The sequence below is a fragment of the Neolamprologus brichardi genome, chromosome 5, assembly GCF_056152115.1.
Source record: "Neolamprologus brichardi isolate AB-2024 chromosome 5, ASM5615211v1, whole genome shotgun sequence".
In the NCBI taxonomy this organism is placed as follows: Eukaryota; Metazoa; Chordata; class Actinopteri; order Cichliformes; family Cichlidae; genus Neolamprologus; species Neolamprologus brichardi.
The window spans coordinates 9,095,755-9,110,936 of record NC_142108.1 but is presented as its reverse complement, the minus strand read 5'-3'; the positions used below and the strand labels follow the sequence as shown (position 1 = coordinate 9,110,936).

The window sequence follows — 15,182 nt, the reverse complement described above, 5'->3', positions numbered from 1 at the left end:
TGCTGCCCCCCCCCCCCCCCCCCCCCCCCCCAAAAAAAAAAAAAAATTAACATTAAAAAAATTAAATCGTGTGTATTTTCAGATAACCGGAAGAAAATGGATGGATGAATGGACGTTTACAAGACTTCACAAAGACATTGTTATTTTGCAGGTCAAACAAACATTACAAACATTATAATTTGCAAACAAGTTTGTTTTGTTTTTTAAAAAAGTAAATGTAAAAAATGTATGTCTGATTTGACTCTACTATTACAGGAAACAAATGAAGGAGACATCAGAAAACTGAAAAATAACAGAAAAATAATGTTTACAGTTCATCATATCTGTGAGCCTTTAGTTTCAACTGTGTCTCAATGTTTAAAATAAATCTATCTAGAAACAGAAAGCTGAAGAAATCCATTCTTTTTAGCATACATCACATAACTTAATGAATTTACTTACATATGATAATAACGTGTAAGGGTTCTATAAGTTTTTAATACATCTGTTAAAATTAAAAGCAAATACAGACAACAAACTCTACAAAGATTACAATATTAAGTTTTCTACCCAATGAGTTGGTGCACCTTTATGATTTGTGTTGCTGTGTCTTAAGATTATCTCATGCTCATATTTTTTCCACCCGAGCGATGCGAAGGTGGCAGTGTACTGTGACCTTGGTCTACTTGGCTTTGACTGTGAAGCAGTAATACTTTTGCATAGTGCTGATACAGGATGTGTTTTTAAAAGTCTTCTCAACCAGTGTTACCTCGGTTTACAAGAATTCAAACGCATTCCTTTTCTTGTATAATTATTTGCATTTATTAAATGTATAACATCCTCGGCCAGCCACCTTGGTAATAATAACATACACTGTTATTACTGTGTGTAAATCCATTTGGTCAATGAAATGTCTTCCAAAAACTCTTAAGGTTTTCATGCATTTATTTATTTATTTTACTGCATTAATTTAGAAATGTTTTACTTTGTCTTTCGCCTACTGCTCCTCTTTCTCTGTCAGTGCTTGTGGTTCAGTCTGTGGTACTTTTTGTGGTCTTTTTGTTTCAGGGACTAGACGAATAGCTCAAAGCTGAGCGAAGCGATAGCATCTCAGTGAACATAGTTCGGTATATCCTCATGCTCCAGCACACAGGAAAGAGCTGCGTACATTCCCTGCGACCCAACCAACCACGAACTTAGTTGTGTCTTTGCACTTCTCAATCACCCAGGTGTAACTGGGTTGGTTTGCATATGTGTGTGTGTATCTGTATGCATGCACACAAGGGTGAATAAGGAAGCAAGAGACTTACACTTACTATGAAATGACTTTGTAGCCTGTAATTTAACATTATACAGCAAAGCTTGTTGCCACATACATGGCAGTTCAAGAGAAACTGAATATGATGCAAGTTTACACATCAAAAGTAAAAGAAGACACCAAACCCTGTCACTCACCTACTCAACTTCCGCTAAGCACAATATTGACAATGGAAGTACAACGCCCACTTTCAAACCTCTATGCCCTATCCACAAACAGGCACAGACATCTAAGATGTACAACGCAACAAAGCCAGAACGTCTTATCTGTTTCTATCACTGGAAAACATGCACAGTGCTTGACCTGTAGCTTCAGGACAGGAAGCATTTCTGCTATTGCAAAATACCTCCTGAGTATCATTACTTTCTAGGCAATACTGCATTTTGGATAATTAGATCACTCATAACCACCATAAATGACTGAAATGATACCGTTTTATTGATTAAACACAAGCATGCTCACAGAAATACCGACATAACAGTGCTTTTTGTTCTGTGTCTAAACTGCTGCAATAACGTGAAAAACACAAAGAAGTACAGAAGAAAGCAAAAAACGCAGAAAACTGCACAATTACTGTATGTCTATTTGTGTACTTTGTGATGTTTCCATCAAAATCAAAAATGATTACAGTTCACAGCACATTAATACCTGATGAATTGAAAAACACATTGATAAATTACACTAAATGCAGCTCACTGATTAGAGACAGAAAGAAAGATTATAGATACAAAACACAACATGGGGCTTTAAACTTTATGTTACATTATGCATTATTACATGCGTTATGTTACATGGCTGCTGCTGGTGTTGAAAAAGCAAATGTTTTTTCTTTCTGAGAGTTCATTGAAGCGTAAATAAACTCGAGATGTTGTTAGAAGACCCGATATTAAGGGTGAATCATGCCTTTCGTGGCCGGACAGAACACTCAAACAAAGCACTTCAGTCACTGCAATCAAAGAAGCAATATTTGTTAATTTTCATTAGTTTCAATAACCATAGACAACATTTAACATATGTAATACTTACCTTAAAAATACATGAGACGCAGGGTTTTTTTTAGAACGTCTGCCTTTTCCTTAATAGAGAAAACAGAAGACGGAGATTAAAGCATCGTCCGTGCATATGGTGGCAGAATCAGAGTTTAAAAATACTGCAAAGAATTTTGATTTTTCTTGTGCATATGGACGAAAAATAAAATGAAAGACAAAAACAGTTGTTTCTACTAATGTTGTATTTACTTTGCAAAGTGGTGGTGACACTTTCTTGGCAGACCTGTAAGTGAGAATATTGTTGAAGAAAAAAGGAAACATTTTAGAAATAAAACATTACTATATCACAAAATTTGATTTTCTCAACCTTTATTAGCACAATTTTATGCATTTCTGGTCATGTCTTTCTGGAACCTTTGTCCGGCTGTTTTGTTGACTTCACGGTATTTAATGTATTAAACGCTACTCACGGCTGAAGTAACGCAGCGTGCAGAGAACAGCCAGAGCCAAGCCTCCAAGAAGTCCGACAAGAGGCCAAAGAATCATAGAGCCACAGCCTCCTGGAACAAAGGAATAATGGAGTACATGTTTCTCCCCCCCCAATGGAGTCATGATATAATCAATCATTAATCAATTTTCATTTTGCAGGAAAATGTTCAATTATGCACTGCTGCAAACAACTTAAAGTCCTTTTTATTCTTTTTATTCTATAATAACTTACCCTTGGAGTTGCCTGTATTGCAACGACAGGTTGGTTTGGATGGTGGTTTGGGTTTTGGCTTAGGAGGTGGTGTTGGTGGGGTCTCTGTCAAATAAAGACCAAAGAAAGGTAAATGGACAGGTTCTTGTAGAGCGCTTTTCTGCTCTAGTTCTGCTGTAGTTAAGCATTCAGCTTTTTATACAACATATCTCTGTCACATACAGGCACTTTTTTCTTTAAGTGTTTTTCTAACCAACATTTACACTCTTGACGAACACATCAGGAGCAACTCAAGGTTTGTGTATCCTTCTTAACATGTAGACGGGTTAAGCCAGGGATCGAATCACCAGCCTTCCAATTAGGAGATGATGATGGCCTGATCGCCTGAGCCAAAGCCACCCAGAAGCACCATTAAGAAAAGTAAAAAATAACTTTTTTCAAAAAAAAAAAAAAAAAAAAAAGTTGTTGTTGCAGCAATTCTCTAACAAGTTTCTAAATGGCAAAGAGAAGACACAATTGACATGATTATTAACAGAATCGCCCTCCATCTGTACGTCTGTTGAGCCAGCGAACAGTTTTTCAGCTTTTTTTTTTCCTTATTTGTAGTTAGAATTTACCCATTTGGCCTATTGAATGTGTACCAATATCTTCTGTTTGCCCATGCTGTGAGAAAGTTTTACTGCTTAAGCCTCGTTCAGAAAGATAAGTAAGGCAGCATCAGCTAGGCAAAGAGAAGCAGAAAGCCAAGATACAAAAGAACTTCTCAACGTTTACTTGTGTCAAAGACACCAGTTTGGTTTCCAAAATGCAAATATGCATTGATTTGCAAATGACTTAAACCTTACGTCATACAAAATGTGGAAACAGATTTTTTTATGATTTGAAAAATATACACTCATTTTGATTGTGATGCCATAAACACCTTTAAAAAAGGTTTTCTTTCTCTGGTGCAGCTTTAAGCGAAAAACAGTGTTCACTCACTGTCAGAAGTGTTTCTGGAGTCCGTGCAGTGATTTCCATGAAACATCCACTTTTAACGCAATAACTCCAGAGGGCATGAAGATCACGGGCATTCCATACCCCTTTCACGCCTGTACAAAGATTTCTGTGCATTCCCTGAATCTTTTGATATTAAGTTCTCTAGATGATAAAATTGACAAATTTGAATTTTCCTCAGATACTTAGAAATTCTACCTTGACTACACATGTAGTCACACACGCTTTCAGAGAGTTGTAAAAGCTCCATCTTTTACACCTTATGGACTTTGGAATGCTTTTTCATACCCAATTTTATTAAAAAAACAAACAAAAACAAAACATGATTACTTGTGGCATGCTCCCCCAGGTATCTTTAAACATTCTATAGCTGCTTCTCCTGGAAAAACGATCATATATATTTAAAAAAACAACAACAAAAAATCTAAATGAAGGTCTGTCAAAAAGTGATATTCTTTCTTTGTAAATAAGTAGCAAATCACTGCATACTGTTTTAGTTCACATTTTTGCAGTGCACCTTCACCGTTTTAAAAATGGTGTTGTATTCGACTGATACAGCAAGGTAAGTGCGCCACACTTTTAAAGCTGTCCAGTGAGTCCGCAGAATATTAGACATTTTTTTGTATTCAAGTAGGAGTCCTAATATGTTCGATTTACACACCAAAACCTTAAATCATCCATCAGCTTGACCTGCCTCTTCAAAATCAGATGGATATTTTGAAAATTTCACATTTAGCCTGATATTTAACTGTGACAGGAAGCACTTAGAATACAAACCTCCTGGCAGTAGAAGAGTCCCAGGCTTCCACATTTCATTAAGACTTTTGTCCTTCAAGACACAAGAATAAATCCCTCTGTCTTCTTTTGTCACATTGATGATACGGAGCGCAAAAGACTTACTGCCCCTCTTACTGAGTTTAAAACGTGTTTTGTCCACGTTATCTCCATAGAGAGTACGGTCAGCATTGTTGCATCTGCCTAGAAAGTGGACTTTGCTACTGATGTCACTGCGGAACCAGAAGACTAAGTCACAAGCCATGTTGCCACAATCACAATCAATGGTCTCACTGCTTGGGATCTTAGGGTAACGAACGCTGACTTCTTCTTCCAGCAGCTTCTGTTTTAAATCTTGACCTAGGAAAAAGAGCGACATTTAAGATTTCAGCAACACATTTGTAGCACATTCAAAAACTCCTCCGAAATTATTTTTGAGTTACTATATAACAAGCTGCCTCGCCCATTTGCTCGTTGCAAAGGTTTATGGACAATCCTCTCGTAAAGATGTGCAGTTAATTAAGGAAAAGGAATACTAATACTTGTAATAATAAATGCAAGTTGTCACGCTTCCCACATAGCGAAAGCCTGTATAAATCCAGCTGGCAATATAAAATATGAAAATATGAAGAAATCTCCTGTATATATTTCAAACTCTTAACAGTGACATTTTGGATTTGCTGTATGGTGGATTTAGCATTTAGGTGATATTTTACAAGAGGCCTATGTGGTAAAACATCTTTTCGCATTTTACAATCATTTTCTACTTTCTATGTTTTCAAGTCAAATGCACAGGCCTGTGTTATGAAATAGTGTTATGAAATATATAAACATACACAGCAAGTCAAACACTGTGTTTGTATGAAAGGTTAAGACTTACTGGCTCTTGCTTCATGCTGTTCTTGCAAAAATAAATGAAATACAAGTGCTGTGTTACATTCAAGACTAATTTAGTTTACATGTGTCACAATACGACACAAATCTGATTTATTTCAATCTCCCCAGTAGAGTGATGCAAATATAAAAAAAAGACAATGATGATGACAAACTACAGGGGAATGCTGCAATGTTACCTTTAAAGTATAGAAGCAAAACTCAAAGGCTGATAATTAGCGTAATAACATAGCCGTATCAATAATCTATACTTTCATATATATCATGTCTAAGTGTTAAACCAACAAACCAAAGCTCACTTCTTTGACTCTTAAAGCCACATTTCATTCTTTATCACATGCTATGGCAATGACTGTATTTAATAAATGTACATTTTAAGATAAAAATCAGACGATTATCAGTTGAACTTGAAAACAACAACATCCCTCGGTAAGCTACCTGACTTTGCAACAGCAAGAACGTTTGTGTCTTATGAGATTAAAGACAAAGCTGATGGTCTTACCAGATGTCCAAAGTGGTCCTGTCAACAATAGCCATGCCAGTGACAGAAAGAACATTTTGTCAGGCCCTCGCTGTGTATCCGTATCTGTGTGTAACTTGTGTGCTAGCTGAGGGAGGTTGCTAATACTTTCTCGTCTTGATATCTATCTGTCATAGATGATGGGAGGAACTATGCTGACAGGGCCCTGAGGCTTGAATGCAACACCCTAAAATGATACAGAGGGCCTATCAGATACGGTATAACAGCATTACACCAGTCACTGGGACTTTAACGTACACGCTCTAAAACCCCACATGCCTAATACAGATAAGGATCAGCACAAGTGCTGCATCAAAATAAACCTATTGATGCCATTCTTTATTCTGTTCAACTAACAGAGCCCAACGATAACAGCTGTTACTATTATATTAAGTCTGTTATTAAAAAAAAAGAAAAAAAGAAAACGTATTCATCCCCAACATACATAGAGGCGTAAAGTGAATGTTTCACAGCTGAAAATGTGGTGTTGTCTCACATTATGTCCCACATAAACAAAAGCAATTAAAAAATGTTGCATATTTCCAGAGCAGCAGTTTGCAGTGCTGTGGTCTCTGCCCAGGTGCATGACCTAGAGTTCAGCAGAGCCACACATACAGAGCTTCATGCACAGAACAAAAAGGGAAATATAAACATATGGCACCTAAACTCTGTAACGAAATAATTGCATACGAGGATTAACGATACAAAATACATTTAAATATTCAATGGAGTGTGTAAGGCAACTTCAGTATCCCACCTGTCATAAAGTTCTTAAAGACTCGCATGAAACAAACATTAAAGTCAAAACCAGTGAAGTTTGTGCCTGTGCAGCAATTTTGCATTACTTTTTTCTTCTTTGAAAAGTGCACATATAGTTTTATATTATAATCAGTTCTTAAGTAAATATATCTCATATTATCTGACTTTTTTGATATTCACATTTTTACTATCCAACCCCTTACATACAAGCATTTAACAGTTACAGACCCCTGGCTGTGTAAAAACAGCAGACTATGTTCATTATGTCCCACTGCACCAGCATCATTGTTAAGGGGACTCATTATTAAGTTTAATCAGGCAGTTACAGGCACATTGCTTGAAACAGAAAAATAAGCCAGTTAGAGCTGCAACCATCAGTTATTTTCATGATTGCTTAAAAAAACAACAACCACTGATTGATTTTATATTTAAAATTACAGAAAATCATTACAGATATAGTATTTAAACTTTATATATGTACACATACATCACACACAGGACATCTATGCATTTCCAAATGTGGAGCCATTGTATGTTTGGCTTTTCACAATGAATTGTTTTATTTTTTGCATTTTGTGACAAGATACATCAACATCTACTCAATAAACTCAAATCTATGCCTCACGTTGAAGACTATGAGTTTCACTGACATTCAGAGATAAACCTGATTTGAAGCACTCGTCCCTACATCAAGACAGTATCTCTGCAATGTTTGATGTGTAATTTTTAAAGTTGCCATTCTGACAAAGAGAGGACTTTTGAAATCTCTTTTTCACAGACGTCCTTTTCACACTTGCTCGATAACAGTGATGATCCTTTAAATCATGTGGTGTTTGTGGATCTTTTGTGCGTTCGTAAAGGGTAAGGATACAGAACGGTCTGGTGGGGGTCTTAAAGTGAGAGGATGTGGGAACCCTAAAGTTCTACGGGGGTTGTACACTCAGGCGAGGAACAAGATTCTTTGAAAACAGATCTCAGGGGACTTCAGATGTGCGCTCTTCACACATCGCTGAGCTATAAAGCCTTTGTTGGTCTCTCCACTTCAATGCTTTACGTCAAATGCTGCCAAGCTCTGGTTTTACTTGCCTGCTCTGCTATTTCTTTATTTTTTACTTTAGTATTCTTTGAGAAGTCATCCATAAAAATTACAGAGATGTAGCAGTGTCATTCTCATTACCAGAGCTTTAAAGATAATTAATGTCAAGACCATAGTTCAGAAGATTATTTACAGCATCTGTAGGACTTCTGCACTAAACCATTTCAACTTTTGTGTCACTTCTATGATCCATATTTTTTCTTTGCGCCAACAATCCAATCAACATCCAACTTAATAACTGAAATTTAAAACACATTGGGAAGTTATTTCATGCATGTTGATTTAAAAGTTTTTCTTTATAAACCTTTCAGATAAATTCACACTCGCTCGTTTGACCACTACCAACTACTTTCATATCTAGGCTCATACATATAGCTCTCAATGAACATTTAACAATACAGCCCACAAGCAATCGAAAAGATAAAAACACAAAGTTGTTTTTCTTGAGTAGATGTGATGTACCAAGAGCATCAGAGGAACAGTGGCTCGGCCAATCAAAGTATTTTGATAACTCATTTCAGATACCTTAAGATTTACTTAAAAGAACATTTTGTGTAGATACATGTAAATAAAAATGACAGTAGGGATTAGGAGTGTAAGTGGCCCACTTTATAGCTCATAGTTTAACAGTAGGTGATACTGTTTCCCTTTGGAGTTTCCTTTAACTACTAACTTTGTTCAGTTTGCACATTGCTCTTCAACCTGAATTCTGAGGTTATGTAAAGATGTCCTCATTTGAACGCCTGCACCTGTATGACCGCAAATGTGTTTTCTGGTTGTATAAATACAATCATAAAACATAGACATGCACACAGTGCACTGCAGACTGATGAAGTGTTAAATCTGCTGTGGTGCAACGCGTATGCCAGGCAGTATTTGTTGTATTTTTATCATTTCATAATACGTCTTACACTGAACTTCTGTACAGCACGTTGTCAGTGGCTTTATTTCAACCTTTGTGCTTGAGAGTGAGAACACACAGAGGGCTTCTGAAGTAATGAAATGAATAAGCTTCTGACATCTGAGCTTTTATTTTCAGTACTGATGAAATGGATGAAGCTCAACAGTGCCAACCAGAGACTGCTAAAGGGATGACAATCTACCAAGTCCATACCAGATGCACGCATCCATAATCAAATTTACCTTAGTGATGAGTTAAGAGTACTTCATAAACAAACAGTGCTAAACATTACAGCCATCAACTCACTGTACACACAAACCAAACTTATTATAAAGTGTCATAGTATAAAATTAATGCTGAATCTCCTCCAGATACAAACGAAATACATTCATTTCTTATACACATACAAATTGACTCTACATGGCTAGCCAGCTAGCAAACTTGTATAAGAAAACACTTTTCGGTTATTAGAGCAGATATAGAAAAGGCCTTTGCTACCTGCTGACAGGATTTTTTTTTAATCATTTTAATATAGCTTATTATTAATTTCAATGTCATGCTTACAATAAATGTTTGCCAAAAGTAGTCCAGAATACTGTTCACTTCAGCTGCTCCTGCAGAGTTTAACACCCCAGAATCGAGTCGTCCCACAGCTTTTCCTCCTCTGTCCTAGTGTCTGCTTTCTCCTTTGCCTTCTTCTTCTCTTTTCTGTATTTAGGTTTAATGGACTCATCCTCTTCATCCCCCCTTTGCTTAACATTAATTTCAGTCTGAATATGCAGTTCAGTCTCTTTGCTATTCTTCATCATGACTTCTGGCTTTAATTTGTCCATAACTTGATCTCCTCTTTCCACTTTAAAGTTTTCCTTAAGGGATTTTTTTTCTTTTCGTCTCCACTTGCCATGAATTTTTGACTTTTTCCTGCTCCTCTCCTCCTCCGACTCAACAGATTGCTCTCTTCTTCTCTCCTCTGAGTCATCATCTCTTTCCCTCCTCCGGCGTTTCCTCCTCCTCTCCTCATCCCCTCCTCTCCTCACTCTTTCCCTATGGGATGTTTTAATCTGCCTCTTTTCTCTGTGCCTATATTCACTATGATCACTGTCACTTTCACTACTGCTGGAGGAGGAATACGAGGAGGAGGAGGAGTAAGATAATGAGGTAGTACAGGAGGAAGAGCTTGACCTTCTCTGCCTTCGTCTCATGGGCCAACTAGTGAGCGGTGGAGGACCTGAGTTACGAACAACTGGAGGAGGATAGTTGTAGTTTGAGGCACGTGACGGCAAGGGTGGGCCCTGAAACGATGAACACCCCATTTGAAGTGGAGAGTAATGACCAGAGTGGGACTGATGAGGAGAAATGGAGGTAGGAAGGAGGTTGGACACAGGTTTATTTAGTTCCACCATACTCTTCCTATTTAATACTTCCCGTTCTTCATCTTCATCTTCCTTTTGCATGGTATCCTGAGGGAGGACCTGATTAGTCTTAGGAGTGATTCCACGAGCCTTCTGAACCTGAATGTAATCAGCCAGTTCATCTGCAAATGTGCTGTACAGTTTTTGCTGGGATTTGCATAGATCGATGACCTTCTTCTCCCTGAGCAAGAACATATAAACTTGAATTAGGCTGCTATTTAATCAGATAAATGGTGATGAAAAACCTACAAATTATAGCCTTAGTAAACCACAGAGGCATTCTGAGGTTCCTGCTTAAAAATGACATGCCCAAAATGAATTCATTATTTCTCTACAATCACAAACTCCCTGTAAACCAACTTGGTATCAAAATTAAGCTAACACTTGATTTGTGCCAGGTTGTTACAGGTTGCGACTCCTTTGTATATTTATAACAGTATTATTTTCATATTATTTAGTGTCATCACAAATAATTACTTCTTGCCAAAGGTAAGCTGAAGTGCAATGTAGTAAATATTACACTTTAAGAAAACCGTGACACAGTGAAAGTTGACATTGTCTTCTTAAACTTACTTTATCTGGTGTTTGTTTCCCTGCATGTGGTCCTGGTACATCTCCACAGAGTTAAATTGCATACTACACATCTGACACATCAAGGAACTGCCTGGAGAAAAAGATTAGAAAGAAGAGAGATTTTTTTAAAAAACCAACAACTTTCAACAGGCCAATAAAGATTTAGTAAAGTAATTTTTCTACTGTTTTACAAATTCTGGTTTTCTCTAAATCATTCATGCCATCTCCACAAAGAGATGCTGTAGCGCCTAAAGCTGAAAATAAAAAACAGGAAACTGCTTCATTAAACTCTCTGACATTCTGGCTCACCTGATTCAATGCCCTCAAGTCAGACTTATCAGATTAAAGTCAGATTATTGTTATAATAATAAATAATAACAAAACCACAGAATTATAGGTAATCAGACTATCTGAATCACATCCTTACTTACTGTAATAATCCTACAAAGCCAACGTCTATTTGATTATCTCCTATTCACCCACCTGTGCTGGGATGAAATCTTCACTGCTGATGTAGATGTTTCAACTAGATTTTTCACTTTTCCCTTCAGAACTTCCTGTTTCTTTTTCCCTTTCTTGTTAATGTTTCTGTCCTGGTTTCAGGCTGCTGTGGTGATTTTTATTAAATTCCTGAAGGATTTAACGCTCTTTGTATTATCCTGTTTGCTCAAAGCCAAAAAGTTACCTTGTTCTACATTGTGTCCTAGCTGTTTGAGCAGCTCCTGTCTGGCCTGATTCCTCTGGTGTTTGCGTCCACTGTAGTGCTGCAAGGCTACATGGGGATTGGTGAAGGAGGCAGTACACAGGGCACAGTACTTGTTGGGATCCTTCAAATCAACCTCTGTGCTACATGTAGCACTGGTGACTGCTGGATCCAAATCATGCTCCACAACACCCTCTGAGGATGGTTTTTGCTGAGACTTATCAGGATCCTGTTGGAGACCTGATGAAGCATGCACTTCTGTAGACTTCTCTATAAATGCAATGACACATGGTCAACTTCAACAGAACTGACAGTGAAATCATAATGTCAACATATCTTCCTCACTGTGTGTAAATATCAAAATCTACATCAAGAAAATGCTTTTTGCATCACGGAGCTCAAACTTGCCTGATAGGTGAAGACTTTGTTTACGAAGATTTTTTGTATGGACTTTGCCTTCATAGTGTGATCTTGCCACCACAGGTGAGCTAAATACCATGTTGCAAAGCTCACAGAAATGATCTTTATCATTACTCATCGTCTGCTGCAAAAAACAAACAAAAACGATTAACTACTTATTTTATGAATACAAGATTGCTTTCATATACCCCTCATATTCTTTTGAGAGGGATATTATTAAAGCACTTATACTGTAGCTCTGATATTCTTCACTATTGGATGCTTACATTAGTTTGTCCTCACTCAGTTGTCATGATCACAGACAAGAGACTCCATCGGACAGAAAAAGAAAACTTGGCCACTAACCTGGGCGCCTGTTGACTTTTCTGCTTTTTTGGTCTGCAGGTAGAGCTTGAGTTTCTGAGCGTGTTTCTTTCCCTGCAGTTGGACAACATGTGAGACATTATTAGAAAATATTTTACTTATGGCAGGTCTAATTAAAGTTGTACTACGGTGCTATGATTTGTGCCTGGAGGATAAAACACACCTCATAGTGAGACAGCCGCTGTGACTTAAACAGCAGCACAGCCTCACACACATGGCAGTAACTGTCTGTAAGGAGACACTTCAGTAGCGCCTCTTCAGCTTTGTTTCCTGTGTGGCAGAATACATGAAAACTTATTTAAACATGAAGCACAAAAGAAACGCTATTAAATTATTAAATTCACATAAGAGAAAAGTTTGTCCAATACAACTTCCATTTTCTCAGTACCCAGAAAAAAAGGCTGAATCTTTAAGAACATTTAACTTTCACACAACCTTTATTACATCACATATTAACCTATCTGATGGTCCTTTTTCAAAACAAACTAATTTGTTTTGCAATTTGTTAGTTTATACAATATGCTTTGCCTTAGTGTGGCAAATCTCATTCAACATTTACAATGATTTTAATATGACCTGCTAATTCTACAAACTGGGGAGTTGTGAATTTAACCGCTTAAATACATATTTCTATTAAAACGTTCCCCTTATGGAAAAGTTTATTTATCATTTATGAGGAAAAAGTAAGATATACTTTTATTTTTTTTAATCTTCTAAAGCTATTTCCGCTCAACACACACTTCCTAAAGTAGCATGCAACACACATGTTGACACATACTGCATATTATATTGCTAGCCCATAACAAATTGTGACTTGATCTCTTCCATTCTGCAGTTTCTGGGTGAGATGCAATAGCCGATTCACTGGTGGTGCATTCAGTGCCAATTAACTAAAAGTAGATGTGAAAGAAAAGAAAAAAAAATATGTGACAACTTAAATGCCCACATATAAAAAAAAAGTTAAACTAATTCCTAAATAAATAAAAAATAGATGACAAATTAACCTTTTGTTGCAATACCTGTTTAGTGATTTACTTTTAAAAAGTACAGTTTAGTGATGACACTCACGCAGGTGGATTAAATATTATGTTTTACAAGCAAAGAAATAACTTGTTATCTGCTCAGATATTTTAATAAAGTGTGGCCCAGAAACAACATTAAACCACACTGAATGAGCATGATGTTTCTGAACCTAACTGTTCAGCCAAAGTCTTGTATTGCTCATATTTTCAAAACTTTGAAGGACATTTTGCAACACAGAAATATGAAATTTATTAAAGTGAAATCAACAAGTACAGTGCCGATACCAGTAAATAACAATGTTTAGGCAAGATTATTGATGTTGTAGGCTGTACTGAACTAATCATATGACATGATGACTGGTGGAGACTAAATTTCTGTTAGAAGAACTAAAATTGTTAACTACTTTACTTCAGTAGTTTTTTTTAATTAAAAAATCTGCGTTTGTCTCAAATGTAAACACATGCTCTTGCAGAGGTGCTTATCATGAAAAAAAATTCTAATTGAAATTACAGGACAATCTGATATACTTATAAATACTGAAAATTACTATGAAAAAGAAAATAAGGCAATCAAAGGTGATGAGGGTTTACTTTCAAAGTGCTGAGTATCAACACTGGCATCCTACATGAAGTGCTGTGAAGCACATATAAAGGACAATTAAACACTAAAAGGTGTTTAAATGCAAGAAAGACTGAAACAAGTACTCTATATGTACTCACTCTGATGCTCCTGAAGAATTTATGTGCACTGATATATTTCAAGTATTGTACTTACCAAATGATTTTCCATTTCCATTTATTATCCTTTCACCTTGAGAACACTGTTTTAGTTTACTAATGAGTTTAACCGACACAAAAAAGGTGGATGCCAACTTTAAGTTTTAGCCTCAATGATGCTTCAGGTGCTAAGGTTTGCAGTCCTTAATATTGTTGTTTTTTTTTTTAAATGGCGACATTTCAGACTAAGTTTACAATTAGACTAGCTTTCTCATGTAGGATGAAATAAATTATGTCATCCACTTAACAGTTTATGGCTTCTGCTGCTAAAACCGGTTAGTCGACGAATCGGTTAGCATTAACTACCGGTATATGGAATCATTTAAAGGGACTGTTTCGTTTCGTGTGGGGGTCGAACTTGCTGGTACTAGCTCTGAGGCAAACGACATAAGGAAAACGTCTTGATGCATTCTCAATCATCCAGGAAAATAAATCTCCAAAAATCTCTAAAAGTTGATTCTGTTCATCTGGACGTAGCGTTTTTTTCTCCCAGAAAACGCTACGTCCAGATGAACAGAATCAACTTTTGGAGACATAAGGAAAAGTACCCTAACTGTTCATGGTTTAATCATCAAGCTGGGCCAAGGGTAAGAGGGAGATTTTCAGGGCGATAGTTTCTTCTATCCTGCTCGTAGAGACCGCTATAAAATTCTGAAAGCCCCTCACGTTAAAGCAGATTAACGTTAGGCAGCCGACGTTAGCAAATTTAGCTAAGCAGCTAACGAGCTCACTAGATTAATGAGCTGGCTAGCCACATAGCAGAAAAGCTAACAAAGGCGCAGCAGGTAGGGTGCCATACGGCTGAATTTTCACATTCTGAAGACAACTCACCTTCAACCTGGGTACTATCTATTTTATTGTTTATTACTTTGTCAGCATCTGTGACAGAAGTCGCGTTAGGGATACTGGCAATGTTATTTTGAGAGTCTGACTCCGCAGTTAGCGAAGTACAGCCACTTGTGTCGTCCATCTTTTTTTCCCTACCT

At 36.9% G+C, this 15,182-nt stretch overlaps 2 protein-coding genes across 2 annotated transcripts; both read right to left on the bottom strand.

The window, feature by feature from the left end:
* Positions 1-1,335: 1,335 nt before the first annotated feature.
* cd8b (cd8 beta) lies at positions 1,336-6,419 on the bottom strand. The gene is made up of 7 exons (XM_087841282.1): positions 6,153-6,419; positions 4,760-5,116; positions 3,008-3,091; positions 2,757-2,846; positions 2,536-2,569; positions 2,324-2,372; positions 1,336-2,243 (listed from the first exon to the last, which is right to left on the bottom strand). Exons 1-6 carry the CDS (start codon positions 6,205-6,207, stop codon positions 2,354-2,356), a joined length of 639 nt encoding a protein of 212 aa, XP_087697408.1. The 5' UTR covers positions 6,208-6,419; the 3' UTR covers positions 1,336-2,243; positions 2,324-2,353.
* Positions 6,420-9,037: 2,618 nt separating this feature from the next.
* Positions 9,038-15,172, bottom strand: zmat1 (zinc finger matrin-type 1). Its single transcript, XM_006784583.3, has 7 exons — positions 15,028-15,172; positions 12,561-12,667; positions 12,380-12,451; positions 12,023-12,158; positions 11,597-11,884; positions 10,912-11,002; positions 9,038-10,519 (listed from the first exon to the last, which is right to left on the bottom strand). Exons 1-7 carry the CDS (start codon positions 15,164-15,166, stop codon positions 9,550-9,552), a joined length of 1,803 nt encoding a protein of 600 aa, XP_006784646.3. The 5' UTR covers positions 15,167-15,172; the 3' UTR covers positions 9,038-9,549.
* Positions 15,173-15,182: the final 10 nt, after the last annotated feature.